Raw genomic sequence first — 14,406 nt, 5'->3', positions numbered from 1 at the left:
GTCCAAAAGGAGAAATGATATTATAGCCCCATGTCTGAACAAACCCAAGAATATTTTGGAAAGAGAAACTTTCTTCCTGTTTCTACAAACAGAACAGCTGTCCTACACTCAAGATGGGCTTTCTAGGAAAAAAAAAATTCAAAATGGAACAGAAACTCTGGCTTCCCCATTACCAATTTCTCTCTGACTACCAGATGAACAGTGTTCCAGCCAGTTTCCTCTTAACAAGTCTCTTCCCTGGGACCAACTGTCTGCTTTCCTGGGAAAGGGACTGCAGCTATCGAGGCATTCCTGTCCCTGTTTAGTTTAGGCATTTGTAGAAATTTCTCTAAGTCATCAAAGTAAACACTGTTTCTTTTTAGGTCATTGAAGAGACTCTATTAGAATTGTCATAAAAAAAATAGGAATGCTGTAGAATGTTGTAGACAGCACAGGGAGGTTGGAGAGTTCTACCCAGAGTCAGCACAAAAGATCATCAGCTGATTCAATTATTGGCAAAACACAGTATTAATAGGAATCAACAGAAAACCTGCTAAGGAAGGAAGGAAGACTCAAATGTTCATAATTCAATCACCAACTATAGTGACAAGTACTAGAGACCACAAATATGTACTAATTTATTAATCATTTTCTACATGTATTTAAACTCCTCCTCATTGTTTCTAGTCAGCTTCTTTGAAGAATTTTTATCCACTCTTGAGTTTTAATTTTCCAGCAAAAATTGGTGTCCTCATGAAAGGACATATCTAAACCAACTTACTCCTCCCTTACACTTCAGCATATAGAAAGTCTGCAAAATTCCATGGAGAATTATAGCTATTCCTGCTACTGGCTACACGCTTGGAGCTACACTGGACACGAGAACAAAGTCTCCAGTACCTTCCATCTTTTCTGAAACATTACCTGAATTAAACATTTCAGCTGTTCCCAGATGTGATGGTTCCAGCAGCAGCTGATCAGCTACACCACCACCATTTGTGTGTGCTGCACATTTTCCATGGAACCAGAAAACCATTCTTTGAAGTTCCCTATTTTACCCTACCTAAGCTGTATCAAGTTTTACATGTTGACTGTGTTGAGAACTTGCATCAAAATACAATGCTGAAAGAACATAATGAACTTTACCTTCTCTGTGTTCAGAAAACACACAGGGGTGTCTGGATCAAGTACTTCTTTCAGCCACATTTTTGAAGCATCCACAAGGTCCAGTTTCAATTTTTTTAGGTTGGGCAAGTTAACAGTGGCATTTGACACCTTCTCTGAGCCACATTCCAGTTTGCCTTCATACACTAACATGTTACTCAGTGACATAATCTTACTAAAGATTTAAAAAAACAAGAAAAGGGATAAAAATCTTGCCCTTTCAATCCCACATTAAAAACACAACGTAATAAATAAAAGTTTAAATTACCTATTCATTCTGTATTGCACAGTTAATTGGACAACAGCATTTTGGTTTTGTTCCAGCCTTTTAAATAAGCTTTCACTCATGCCAAGATCTCTGTTACAACCCAAAAACAAAACCCAAAAGTGTGTCAGTCAGAACACTGCAAGAGCTTTCCCAGAATTCATTACTAGTAACTGCCCAGAAGCATTTTATCTTACCTTGCTTCTGCATTCAGCACAAGTGGAGGCAGCTGCTGATGATCCCCCACCAGCACAAACCTTTTGGAGCAGAACAGTGGGCCCAGGCAGATGAGCTGGCTTATTTGGGAAGCTTCATCAACTATGCAGAAATCAAATTGCTTCTGAACAAAGATAGGGTGATTTACTCCCATGCAAGACGTTGCCACCACTGGCTGAAAATTGAGACACACTTTAAGGATAAGGTACATTTTATATCCTTTACTACTGTGTTTTCCAGGTTAAAAGGAAAAATACTTCCCCTTAAACTAAACAGCTTGACGTATTCTTGCATCAATTGCAAGTGACAAACAAAGCCAGCTTTAGAGCAGACTGGAGCAAATAACCCATTCCTGCCATGTGTTCAGTGATGCCAAGTTCTCTGCCTGAAGTGACTCCTGTGACAAGATCTCAGAGAAAAGCACTGAAGTCTTTGGGACTTATTACTTACAATGATAAGTTACTTTGTGTGGACATTAACAGGCTGAAAGTTGAGAAGCATTGTCTATGCTGGTCATTATCAGCTATAAACAAATTGAAGCCAAGATTGAGTATCTTTTCCAGCTCAGATTTCTTACAGCAGTCCATACCCTTGGGATGAGTTCTCCTCTGCAGCATCCGAACATAAAATCCTGACGTAATTATCTTTAACAACTTGCAGCAAAACCCACTTTTCTCACCTGACTATTATAGACTTCTTCCAAGTCTGTTACAGATTTAATTGATTTGGACCTGCAAATTTCTTCTTCTGTATATTTCTGAATATCTGGATGGACCTTCTGAGCTCGCCCTAAGCGCAGGAAACCAACTTTGAATTTGGCCAACTTGAGCAGGATGTTGTCCACAGCCGTGTGTGTAAAACTAGTCAGAAGAACACTGAAGCCACAAGCAGAAAGAATTCTCACCTAATGAGTGGCAAAGAGAAGGGAAAGAAAAGAAAAATTATTAGTTCTGCACAAGAATGGGCAGTCCCATGTTTGACAAGGCAAAAAGCACAAGGGGCTCTGGAGAGAGCCAATAATGAGTTCAATTTGCTGGCTTCCCAAGGAGTCCCTTTTTTGAGCTGTAGCTCAGAATTTGAGGACTTGCTGATATTTGGAGCCAAAGAATTTTAACACTAAATTTTAACACTAAAGCACCACAGAAGTGATTAAATATCACACTTCAATCTGCTCCCTCCCACACATACTCCTACACAAGCAATAGACAATCCTACACCACAAAATACAGCTTTAGTTCTACCAAATATAGGGTTTTAAGTAAAAAGAAGTGTATTTTCTTCTTTTAATCTAACAGTATCTATATGATTTCAGTCATGACAGCTAATTTTTGGACACTATACAGTTTGTTTAATGCTGTCCTCTAAATCTCACAAAGAAAATTAAAATCAAGGTACATGATCTTACTAGAGCACATATTGTAGTTGTTTTTCCTGTTCCAGGCATACCCACAATAAGTGTGTAGTCTTTAGAAAGTAGCACTTGTTTCATTGCCTGTTTCTGGGGCTTATTTAGACCTTTGAGGAGAAAAATCAAAATTAAGTTAGTACACTTCATCATAATTGTAACAATTACTAAAGTTAAAGCAAAACTATAATTTCCTCTTCTGCTAAAGCCCTTAATAAAGACAAGAACTGAGCAAAGTCTGTAGGTTCTAATGAAGATATGACATTAAACATGATACACAAGATAAGTAGTAAAGGGTCTGCACTACAATCCTAGAAATAAGGAACTGAAGGCATTTTTATTTTTAGACCTTTTTGTGACTTTTTTTTTCTAATATCCTAAATGACCACCTCCATATATTGTGTATGGGCAGTTGTGTTTGATCAGGTCTTCCTGTGACTAAATTAGTCTTCAGCCAGTTGGAAGACATGCAAGACAAGAACTTGGTTTTAAGTTCTAAGCAGAAAACTACCACTGGGCCCCAAAGGAGGAAAAACCCCTTATTTTCAGCCTGATAAACACTTTGGCTATAGAGACTACTAAACAGAGGAGTAGAAAGTCACTTTGTACCCTTTAAAATATTTGCAACAGTTTCCTTTGCTTCTGGAGGAAGGACAGAGCTCAAGTGCTGAATGAAACGTGGTTTCTGGAAGTCAATTATCAAGTTGCGGAGCCTTTCACTGTGGATAAAAGCAAAACAAAACAAGAGTTGCAAGAAGAGTTACCAGTTAAGAAACTTTATCTGAAAAGATTGGAAGTGTGAAATTAATTTGGTTTTTCATACCTGATCGGAGAATCTTTCATCAGTTTAGAAAGATTTTCAAAAGGGACTCCTACACCAAAATCTCCCTCTTCATGATCCAACCTAAATACGGTGTTCTTGGGGAGCTTTGACAAATTCCTGAAGGATGACATAACATGGATAAAATAATTCTGTTCACCAGCAGTGTGTTGATGATGAAAGACTTATTACTACATGTTCAATGGTATCTTCCAGAGATCCCAGTGTGAAACATTAGCTAATAAAGATACACTATTAGCTAATCTAAGTAAAACATGCTCACAGCCCAATTTAAAGACAATACAGACTGAATAATGAAAGTTATGGATATTACTGTATCCATATAGCCTCATGTTGGAGACGTGAGTAAATGGAGTTTACACATGTTTTTATGTTAAATCAACAGGCATATCCATTGACCAAGTACTGACATTTTCCATCAAGAGAAGAGAATTTCTGAAGGGTACCCCAAGCCCAGCAGGAAGAGTTAGAACAAGTCACAGGTTTTTGGACACCTAGAAGTGCCCTTCCTGAAGCCAGGACCACAGTGTTTTCAAAAAGGTATCTTTCTTTTTGTCCTATTACCTGCCCAACAAACAGGAGACTTTTGTTCCAGTGACTTCTCTAACATAGCCAGTAGCCAAACCAAGTAAACCCTTTTCCTCTCCACTCGCAACCACTCGATCACCAACCAACAGGTTTGTTGCAGGTATGGCACCATTTCTGCGTTGAAAAAAATGGAGGTACTGTCCCTCGGAAATTTCACGTACTTCATCCACTCTGATCAAGTTCCCAACACAATCTCCAGCCTTCTCTCTGAATATATGAGAAAAAGAAATATATTTTAATATTAATAACTTCTCAGGAAGAGAAATATTAAAAAAAAATAAAATCACCCACAACCAACCGCCAAAACCAAAACACAAAAAAATTCCCAAAGCAGCAAATAACAACCCAAACACAATCAAAACTGGGAAGACTAATCAGTCACTTGACAAATCGTCATTGTGCCAAGCAAACCTTCAGAAACAGCACCATGGACTGGGATCAGTCAGCACCAGCCTCAGCCCACAGAGACACAAATAGAATTACACTTGTGCTTCTTAAGGCTGAGGCTGCAATTTGCTGCTTCCCATGTGTGACTTAACAACAACCACCAAGCAAACACCATAGTGCAAACACAAAACCTGTAAATTCATTAGGTTAATGTCTCCATTAGGTCACAGCTCAAAAAATCCACCTATGTAAGTAGCATATTTGAGTGCTTCTAACAGCACTAGAAAACATCTAGCTTTGCTGGCAGTGAAAACACCAGTGGACAGTGTCTCACTTTTAGGAGGAACCATCATTTGCATCAGGTTAGAAATTATACCTCACCTTTCCAAAGAAGGTGTCATCCATATATTTTTATATCCCTTTTTACCCTCCCCACTTTGCAGCTCCAGGGTTAACATCAGGTACCACAGGCTGAAATACTCCAGGTGGGAGGGTTTCAGGTGCTGGGTCTCTCTGTCAATAACAGCTGCCAGAGCAGGAGGAAAGGACTCACTGGCCATCTTCTGCTCCACAGCTCTACAAATACAACCAAGCACAGGAAAGAATCAACCTGCATCTATTTGCTTGCAAGTCCATATGTACATAACGACAAGCTAAATATATACTGTAACATACCAGACAGATTAATCTATCATCACTGAAGTCAAGTTGAATCTGTATCCTTTGTTCATGTGAGTAATCTTCTATTAGTAACTTTACATCATCTCTATGATTTTGAATTATCAAGGAACATAAGTTAATCAAAGACCAATTAAAGGCATTTCAAAGATAGTACTGTATACATTTACATAGTTGATTTTTTACTCCTCTTACAGTAACAGATTAATACTACATTGACATCTAGCTAAGCAAAAAGAATTTAATACTTAATACACAGACAGGTCAATTTATCTCAAAACTAAACATCAGATATTATACCTAGTCACACATACAAAATACAATCAAATAGCAAAAAGTTAGTTCACCAGTGAATAGCTACCCAGTTAGAAACAATCTTGGTGCTGTAACAACTGAGTATTAGAAGTAATATTGCACAAAACCTACTTTACAAAGACATATCATGGATGCCCACAAAGCTGGCTCCCTCCACATACAATTTTACCCCTACAATTTTAAAAACAATCAGGTATCCTGTTTACACAAGATCACCCCAAAGGCTCTCCTGTTCTAACATATCTCATTTGATCTCTTCAGTATAAGAGATGGTTCTGGTTTTGTGCAGCATAAAGACTAAAACTTAATGTGAAAATTTAGCAAATATCTGCTCATTACTTCTCTTTAAAAGGCAGTGCAACAACACTTTAGCAGAGTAATATCAATGCATCATTACTTGTGTGATATCCTACAGGGAAACAATCTTCTACAGTCAAAGTGAAAGAGTTGTTGTCCAGCCAGAATCCAGGCCCAAAAGACCCCCTCTTTCAAAGAGTTGCAAGAACATAGCTTTTTAAAATTTTAAATATTATTAACCTATATATAACAGATCTGTTATTGTCATCAAGTATTTTGTTGAGACTTATCTCAGATTTTCTCTTGCAGAAAGTGTACCTGAGCAAACACATTAAGTCTCTGGGAGATCAGACCCTGCATTACAAAAGTTGCAAGGGAGTCTGTGAAAGATTCTTTTGGGGTGCAAGAGTCCTCAATAAAGAAATAAGAAGCTGTCAACCCCAAAAATGAAGTCACTGTATCAAAAGCTATGATTATTCAAACTTATTCAGAAACATTAGTCAGACTTTTTTTTTTTTACCTGCTGTATAGGAAGCAATTGTGCATTTGGGAGCAATATTTACAGGCTTGACTGTCATCAATCACGGGAGGCAAAGCAGCAAGCTGTGAATGCTGCCTGCCCACGGCAGATTTGTAGGTACTGTGCGCTAAGTAGAAGGCCACGTGGTTTCTCAACTTCATTAATTCTGTCAAGAAAAGAACCAACTAAGTTGATGTTTTTGTTTGCAACAGTTTCGAACTCAAAAGTAATTAGCTATCAACTTTTTACTCAGCTAAGAAGTGATTATTCACATAACAAAGTCCCTGTGCTATATTAATAAAATAATAGAGTTTTTAACATAAGCTTATTGGAAGTAGTGATGTTATAATACGTGATGTATCCCTAAGTACAGCTATTTTGGTAAAAGGAAACCTTACAGGCAACATGAGAGGCTTTAGCAATAGATAATTCTGGTTTCCAGGGAAGGGGAACAACTTTACCTCTTCGGTCCAGGCGGGCTCCAGAAACAGGATACATTGTACCAGTTTTGAGGTAAAGAAGAAATCCAGCTTCAGGATCTGCTCTCCGCTCTAAATTCATCAGTGTGTACAGAATAACCTGCAAACATTCGATAGAAACTTACTGCAATATGTTTGTCGTGGTTTAACCCCAAGTTTAAAGCCAAGTACCACACGGCTGCTCACTCACTGCCCCACCAGTGGGATTGGGGAGGGAAAAGGAAAGGGAAAAGCTGGAAAACTCATGAGATAAAGACAGTTTAACAGGGAAAGCAAAAGCCATGCACACAACCAAAGCAAAACAAGGAATTCATTCCCACTTCCCATGGGCAGCAGGAGTTCAGCCACTTCCAGGAGAGCAGGGCCCCATCCTGTGTAATGGTGACTTGGGAAGACAAACACCATCACTCCAAACACATCCCCTCAAGCTCCCCCCTTCCTTCCCCCACATCATACACTGAGCACAGTGATCAGCTCTACGGTCTGGAATGTCCCATTGGTCAGCTGGGATCCCCTGTCCCTGCTGTTTCCCCTCCAAACTTCCCATCACCCCCAGTCTCCTCCCCAGTGTGGCAGGACAGGGAGCAGGAAAGGCCTTGGCTCTGTGTGTGCTCTGCTCAGCAATAACAAAAACATCTCCATTATCAACCTGCGTTCAGCACAAATCCAAAACACAGCCCATACTATCTCTTGTGAAGGAATTTATGTCTACTCCAGGCAAAACCAGCACAGTATTAAAACCAAAATACATTCTAAACAGCATTCAGCTCTTCCATAATTTATATGGCTAAACACTCATTATTGTCACAAGCATTCTAGAAGCCGTAAGCAGTAAGAACCTGACCAAGGATTGAAACTAAAAGGCAACTTCAGAGGTTATTAACAAGACTTCTGCCTCTAGATCAGGCCAGCTATCTGGAAATATGCACAGCACTAATTCCTGAAGCAGTTTGCCTCAACCTAATATTTGAAAGTAGCAAGAAGAGACTAAAGAACACATTTCAGGATAAAAACCAAAAATGTGTTTGGAAGTGGTAAATGTATGTACTTCTTACTCCTCAGTTCACTTTCATTTTATACCAGGAGCTTTGGGCATGCCAGGATCAGCCACCCCTGAATTTAGAGTATACCAAAAAGTGGTCACAGTCATAAGGCAAAATAGTTCATCTAATCAAACAAGAAAGTATCCACAGTCTCTGACAGTGAAACTGGACAATGGGTGTTTGTACCTGACTTCTGTGCTCTATGGAGTTAGATTCCTTGCCAGACTTGAGCTCCAATGGCATTATCCGAGACTGTACTCCAGACTGGCAATGGATTTTCACCCTGGCTGTAACATCAATCTTTCCCTTCAACCCAAACCTGGGAGACCAGATATTCTCTTCGATGTCCAAGATATCTACAATCTCTATCTTAGAAGATACAACTTCTGGTTTTTCACCATTTGACCTAGGAAGAAAAATTAAGCCAGAAGTTAACAATTTTGCTTAATTCTTAATATTTAAACATAAAAATGTGTTGCAAATAAATATGTAATTTTTTTGCATTACAGGTTCTCTTTAGGAACTAACTTTAAAAATAAAATGCATCGAGTCTCACTCAAACTCTCTTCCCATTAACAGAGGAAGTGTCATATCAGAAACTAACAGTAGTTTTGCTATTCACCTGAATTTCAAATTTTAAATAAGACTCTTAAACTGTTTGTAATTGTCTTTGGTCTTTTGTCAACAACCACACTCTAAAACAAAAAAAATTAATTATATACACGGGACAGCAGCACACAGATTTTACCTAGACCTGCCATTTCACTGAAACTTTAACACCCTGTGGTTATTACAATTAACAGCAAGAAGCTATAGACAAGAAGAGCTCAGCAGCAGTTGAATTAAATCACCATTTTACTGTTGAATCAGTCAAAAATTCAATTTGATTACTACTTTCACATTCTGATTTGTAGTGTTGCACATATCAACAGTAAGTGCTAGCTTAGTCAGCAGCTCAAATATGCTTGCCTTTCTAATCACTAAAATCTCTAGTTTGTACCACACTGTTCACAAGGATTTTAAGACCAGTAAGATTTTTATGTCAGTTCACCCTCAGGCTTCATGTCTTGCCCCAGTACTCACTATGGCAGCTAAACATGCAGCTCTAGATCAGCTACACTGGCAGTGAGGCCATGAATTAGCTACAAATCACTGAACAGATGTGCAGGAAAAGCATTGTTCTGAAAATTAAAAGTGAACTAAAGAAGGTACACAATATAGAATGGCTTTAACTTTTAATTCCTGGCTTCTTACAGTTTTAGTTGCATTTCATTTTGGTTCACTGGATTGTGCATGAAGTCTTCTGCCCATTTAAAAAATGATGGCAAATATTCTTCCACCTCCTGCATTATTTCTGCTTGTTTCAGATTTAAGTGATACCTGAAAAATAAAGCCACGCACATTAAGGAGAAAGAAATATTAGATTTGCTGCTGGTACTAAAGAGATTTTGTCTTGAGTATCCACAAGATTAATGACAGTAACTGTCAAGTTTTAATAAGCATCTAAAAATTGTAGATAATGACAGCTTAGTTAAGCTGGCATTCACTGGAAATTACATCATTATTCTACAGCAACAGAGAAATACAAGTGGGTTTTGCACAAAAAGCTTCATACAAGTGCAAACAACCACAGCCAGCAGACTCAAGCAGTTTACTTTCCAACCCCAACAAATAGTGGCCTGCATATGCAAAAAGGAATTGCAAATTAACAGTTTCATGGAGGCCCAGGGTGACAAAGGCCTTTAAGTAATCTTAGCAGTCACATTTCAAAATATTACCTTCATAACAGAACCAGAGTAATAAATCTTCCTTCTACAGTTTTAACTTGCAACTCATCTGGGGCTAAAAGATACTGACATTGCCCAACAGGCAATTTTTAAGAGTCTAAATATAATGATTTTTATTTTTTACATGAGTAGAATTAGATTTTAATGAAGTCTGCAGTAAAATGCTAAAACTGACAGCCATTCATCTTACCATTTTCTGATGGAAATATTAAGACTATTTATTTGGCTAGCATTTCTATCAGCTTTGCTGAGAAAATAAGTTAAACATCTTTTAGCAACTGAGCCTTTAAGTAACCTGATAAAGAATATGAAAACCTCAGACATTCAATGCTTGGTCAGTCACAAATTTCTAGTTCATCTCCTGAGGATAATAATTAATTTTGTTTGTCACATTTAAATCAGCCTGGAAATCTAATGTTACAGGCACAAACACTGCAACCTGCTTGTCCTGAAGGAATAAATCCCCACATATACAGTTACTCCAGAAGCACAGTTTGGATCCACAGAAGTAGCTCAGCAGGGAAGGTAAACAAAATTACATTATTAAATGGGGAATTATCTTACTAAAAGGTACCCCATTTCCATCAAGCAAAGTCATTTGGCACAATACTCTCCAGATAGTAGTGCTACGTTTTCTAAAGTGTAACTTAAAGTGTTCCTGCCCTGTCTTCCAAACATAAAAGACACTTGTAATGTTACTTACATTTCTTTGAGATACTTTTGTCCATAGACAATTTTATTTGCTAGTTCTAGTACTTTTTCTTGTGTCAAGTCATTTGTTACTGATTGCTGGAAAATGTCATGAAGAATTGTACCAACGAGCATTTGGCGCGAACCAGACTCTGAGCCCTGCAACAGACGTTACAATAAATCAAGATTTATGCCACTTCATACCAACTTTACTATAAAATTTCTGGGGTTTCTTTGTTGCAAATCATGGACTGCACTTATTTAATTGCAAGATCATGACAGCTTTCACCTCACTAATTACTGTCCAGTCAAACCCAACTATGAAAGCAGCCAAATTGAAATGAGTCTCTCCTATTGCTTTAGCTCTCATGTTTATCCCAACCCTGATAATGTTAGGATACAATCCCTATGTGATTGATAGGTGAGAAACAAAGGCGCAGATTAAAGTGAATTTTGAGAAAGTTTTGCCTGTGGGCAAAACAATAGTATTTCCTAATGCAAATACTTACCTTTACAATCTTACACATATTTTTTGCACAAAGCAGTTTCCTGTGTGTTACCAACTCACAGGAGAATCATTCCAAGTATCTCCAAAATGGCTCAGAAACCCATCAGCAGCGCTGGGCTCTGTAGAGTCACAAGAACTGAAAGTGGTAGCAAAACGACCTCTGTGTGAGTCACCACCAAACAACTGGAAGTCTAATCACTGTGATATTACAGTATCTCTTACAGACCAGTCACTTGTGGATTGCACTCACAATGTGGATGGTGTTATCCCAGTGTCAGGGGTTGTCAGTGCATTGTCCCAGACAATTATTCTATTCCCATCACTCCTCTGATAAGGGGTTGACACCATTTCCCAGTCTTAATTTCCTGTACTTAATTTTCTTGTTTCAGTCACAGACTCCCAGCCAGGCTGGGAGTTTACCACTCCATTACAATTCCCTTACTCATCTGGATTTATATTCCTATCCTGTCTGGAAGTTTTCATGAGCTGAGACTGGCAGCTGTTGCTTCTCTGCCATCCACATATCAGCAAGGATACTACCACAAGAAATCTCTTTCAAAGGTCCAGCAGCTGGATTCAGATTCTTATTTTTCAGAGGCTCTTGGCCAAGAGTGGTAATGTTTTCATACAAACAATGAGGGGCACATCCCTCACAAAGGATTTATACCCACACAAAATGTGGCAAGAGATTATCAAAGAAGTTATCAGAATTTTAAGTGGAAAGACCACTTCTTTAGCCCAGTAACCGTGTTAAAAATACTGGATTATTTCAGCTGCAATTTTCAAAAAACACCAAGAATTTCAACCAGAGACAGTTTCCATCCCAAATTATTCTGTGTTGGACATTTTGCAGTACAGCATCACAGCCAGAATGAATACTGAGTGAACCCACCAGTTTCAACAGAGCAGAAACTCATCAGAGGCCTGACAGTCTGGAATTCACTCTTACCCTGAACCGTTCGCTCAGCACTGCCCTTCTCATACAGCGGATGCTGTTTGATACCGTAGTGCCAGAGAGCAGCAGGTCTGGGTACAGAACCAGGTACCCACACTGGTCACTGATGACCCACGTGCCGGAGCTACATTCCCCTTCCAAATGAAGGATGTCCCCTGGAACAACAGGAACAGACTCCCTGCGATGGAATACATTGGAACAGTCATTGGCAATACGGACACAACGTATCAATAATTACACATTAACACGGCAGACGCAGTTCTTTGAAACAGGAGGTTATTGGGAGTCTTTTTTTAAGAAGTTGACTTAAATAAATCCTGAAAGTGAATAAAGGCATTTTTACTGACAAAACCCATTATTTTGAGTACTGGATCATGCATCAGGACAGCCTGTAAGTAGGGAAATCCTGTTGACTTCAAGTCATTCCAGGCTGATGTGTTGAACTATTTCAGCATTGTTATGTTTTACTGCTTTTGCATTACATGAGTTCTACCTTCTTACTTAATTCTATTTGTTTCAGAAACTCAGCAAAATCTAAAAATATTTGGAATGGTTTGGAAATTTCAGGGTTCAAGATCTTAGATATTTTTTCCTTCAAGAAATAATGTCTTATATTTGTCTCCCACTTTTCAGTCTTGGACAGAAAATGAAAAGCAGTGCCAAATAGCACATGCACCCCCATGTGTTTCAAAATACTATCCAATCTTTTCTCCTGTAACACACCATGCAACACAATTAGTTCTAAATTAGAATCTTATCCTTACCTGAAAACAACTTTTGCAGTGGGGCTCGAGCTAAGGTGATTTTAACAGGCTGCAAAAAGCCTTCCTGTTTTACAGATGTGGCATGGTACATTTATACGTACAATGAGGGTACATAATTTGGAAGGACACTTCTAATTAATGCAAAACAGTTAAACAAAATAGCCTGCCTAGAGTTTAATGCCTTGCTGTTTGTCAGTACAAAGGCAAAGTAGCAACACCCACTCAACACAAGTTACCTGACATCAGTTCTCTCAAGATGAATATCCATTATGCTGACATACTGATAATGTTACATTAAATAAAGGTTGCTTCAGGATTTTGTATCATTTCTAAGGCAGTAAGACTGCTCTCAAAGGCAACACAAAGAAAATTTACTTAATAATCCAGTATTTCATTCTCTTTTCAGACATCTACATAATGAATTACCAGCCATTCCTAAGAATGCACAGCTCTGTATCTTCTAGTGAGTGAGATGCTGTAATTCTCAAGTGTTTCTCAGGGTCACTTCCATTTCTCTGTATCACGCTGACTTCCAGCACACGGTATCTGTTGTTCAGCCCCTTCCTCAGTATCGTGTCAGGGCAGTCAGCCGCTTTCTTCTGAAAACTGAAGAACAGCTCATTAAGAGACAGAACACTACCTGAAAACAGCCAGCCTATATACAAAGCAAGGAAAAGCTTCAAATATAAACTCAACTTTAATCCCCTTCAATTTTCATACATATTTAGTGTGGTTTTGCAGTTCTACACAGGTAAAGCTCTCTGGTGATGTTTTCACATTCTTTTTGGATGACAGGGATGAAAAACAAGCATTTGGACATAGGAGACGTAAGGAAGGAGACATAAATACTAAGTAAGTGGCTATTTATTGCAAGTGCTTCATTTTGATGTCCACGTATCCATATTCACTTGAAAGTTCATTATAACTGCACTGCAAACCCTGTGCTTGTGAGAAAGCTTCTATCTCCCTGCACACACGAACTCCCGGTCACCCAAGTACCTCAAACACGGAGCAGTAATCTTTTTAACCCATTAACTTGAAGTCGATTAGAAAACTGATATTCAGGGCTCAGTTCTCCAATAGCCAAAGCCTGAGACAGAGCAGCAGGGCCGCTCTCCTGGCACCGAGCTGTGCCTGCCGGAGCTCCAGCGGCCCCGCCGCCCGCCCTGCCCGGCGCAAGCACTCCTCACCCGCTCGGCAGAGTCGGGTTCCCCTCCCCGCTTACCCCCGGCGGTCCCGAGGGCTCCCCACCTTTCCCCCATGCTGCCTCCGCGGCTCGGCCCCGGCGGCCCTCGGGACCCCCATCCCGCCTTCCCGCGCGCGGAGCCGGGAGCCTTTCTAAAGTTCGAATTCCCCGCGCTACGGGTCGTCTCCGCCCAGCTGCTCTTCCCCGCGCTCGGCTGCTACCTCTCGGCCATGGGCAGGTCTCGTGCGGCGCTCGGCTCGGCTTGCCCCGTCCCGCGGCTCACACGGCTCCCTCACAGCGCACCTCGGCCCCGCTGCTCCCTCACACGGCCCCCCAGTC

At 39.7% G+C, this 14,406-nt stretch overlaps 1 protein-coding gene across 2 annotated transcripts in view; it reads right to left on the bottom strand.

Annotated features, from left to right (window-relative positions):
- Nucleotides 1–14,406, bottom strand: part of DNA2 (DNA replication helicase/nuclease 2) — a 21,736-nt gene extending 7,330 nt beyond the window's left edge. For both annotated transcript variants that reach the window (XM_027693041.1, XM_027693040.1), the window contains exons 1-17: nt 14,289–14,406; nt 13,308–13,487; nt 12,112–12,295; nt 10,668–10,813; nt 9,432–9,557; nt 8,364–8,583; nt 7,117–7,234; nt 6,656–6,821; nt 5,227–5,421; nt 4,435–4,665; nt 3,853–3,969; nt 3,639–3,748; nt 3,030–3,139; nt 2,304–2,528; nt 1,606–1,799; nt 1,412–1,501; nt 1,126–1,318 (exon numbers count right to left, since the gene is read on the bottom strand). In XM_027693041.1, coding sequence (XP_027548842.1) covers nt 1,126–1,318; nt 1,412–1,501; nt 1,606–1,799; nt 2,304–2,528; nt 3,030–3,139; nt 3,639–3,748; nt 3,853–3,969; nt 4,435–4,665; nt 5,227–5,421; nt 6,656–6,821; nt 7,117–7,234; nt 8,364–8,583; nt 9,432–9,557; nt 10,668–10,813; nt 12,112–12,295; nt 13,308–13,487; nt 14,289–14,299 — 2,616 coding nt within the window. In that variant the 5' untranslated portion in view covers nt 14,300–14,406. The remainder of the gene's footprint in view (nt 1–1,125; nt 1,319–1,411; nt 1,502–1,605; nt 1,800–2,303; nt 2,529–3,029; nt 3,140–3,638; nt 3,749–3,852; nt 3,970–4,434; nt 4,666–5,226; nt 5,422–6,655; nt 6,822–7,116; nt 7,235–8,363; nt 8,584–9,431; nt 9,558–10,667; nt 10,814–12,111; nt 12,296–13,307; nt 13,488–14,288) is intronic.

This window comes from Neopelma chrysocephalum, unplaced genomic scaffold (assembly GCF_003984885.1).
Source record: "Neopelma chrysocephalum unplaced genomic scaffold, ASM398488v2 Primary Assembly neopelma1_89, whole genome shotgun sequence".
NCBI classification, from domain to species: Eukaryota; Metazoa; Chordata; class Aves; order Passeriformes; family Pipridae; genus Neopelma; species Neopelma chrysocephalum.
This window is presented reverse-complemented; position numbering and strand designations above follow the sequence as displayed.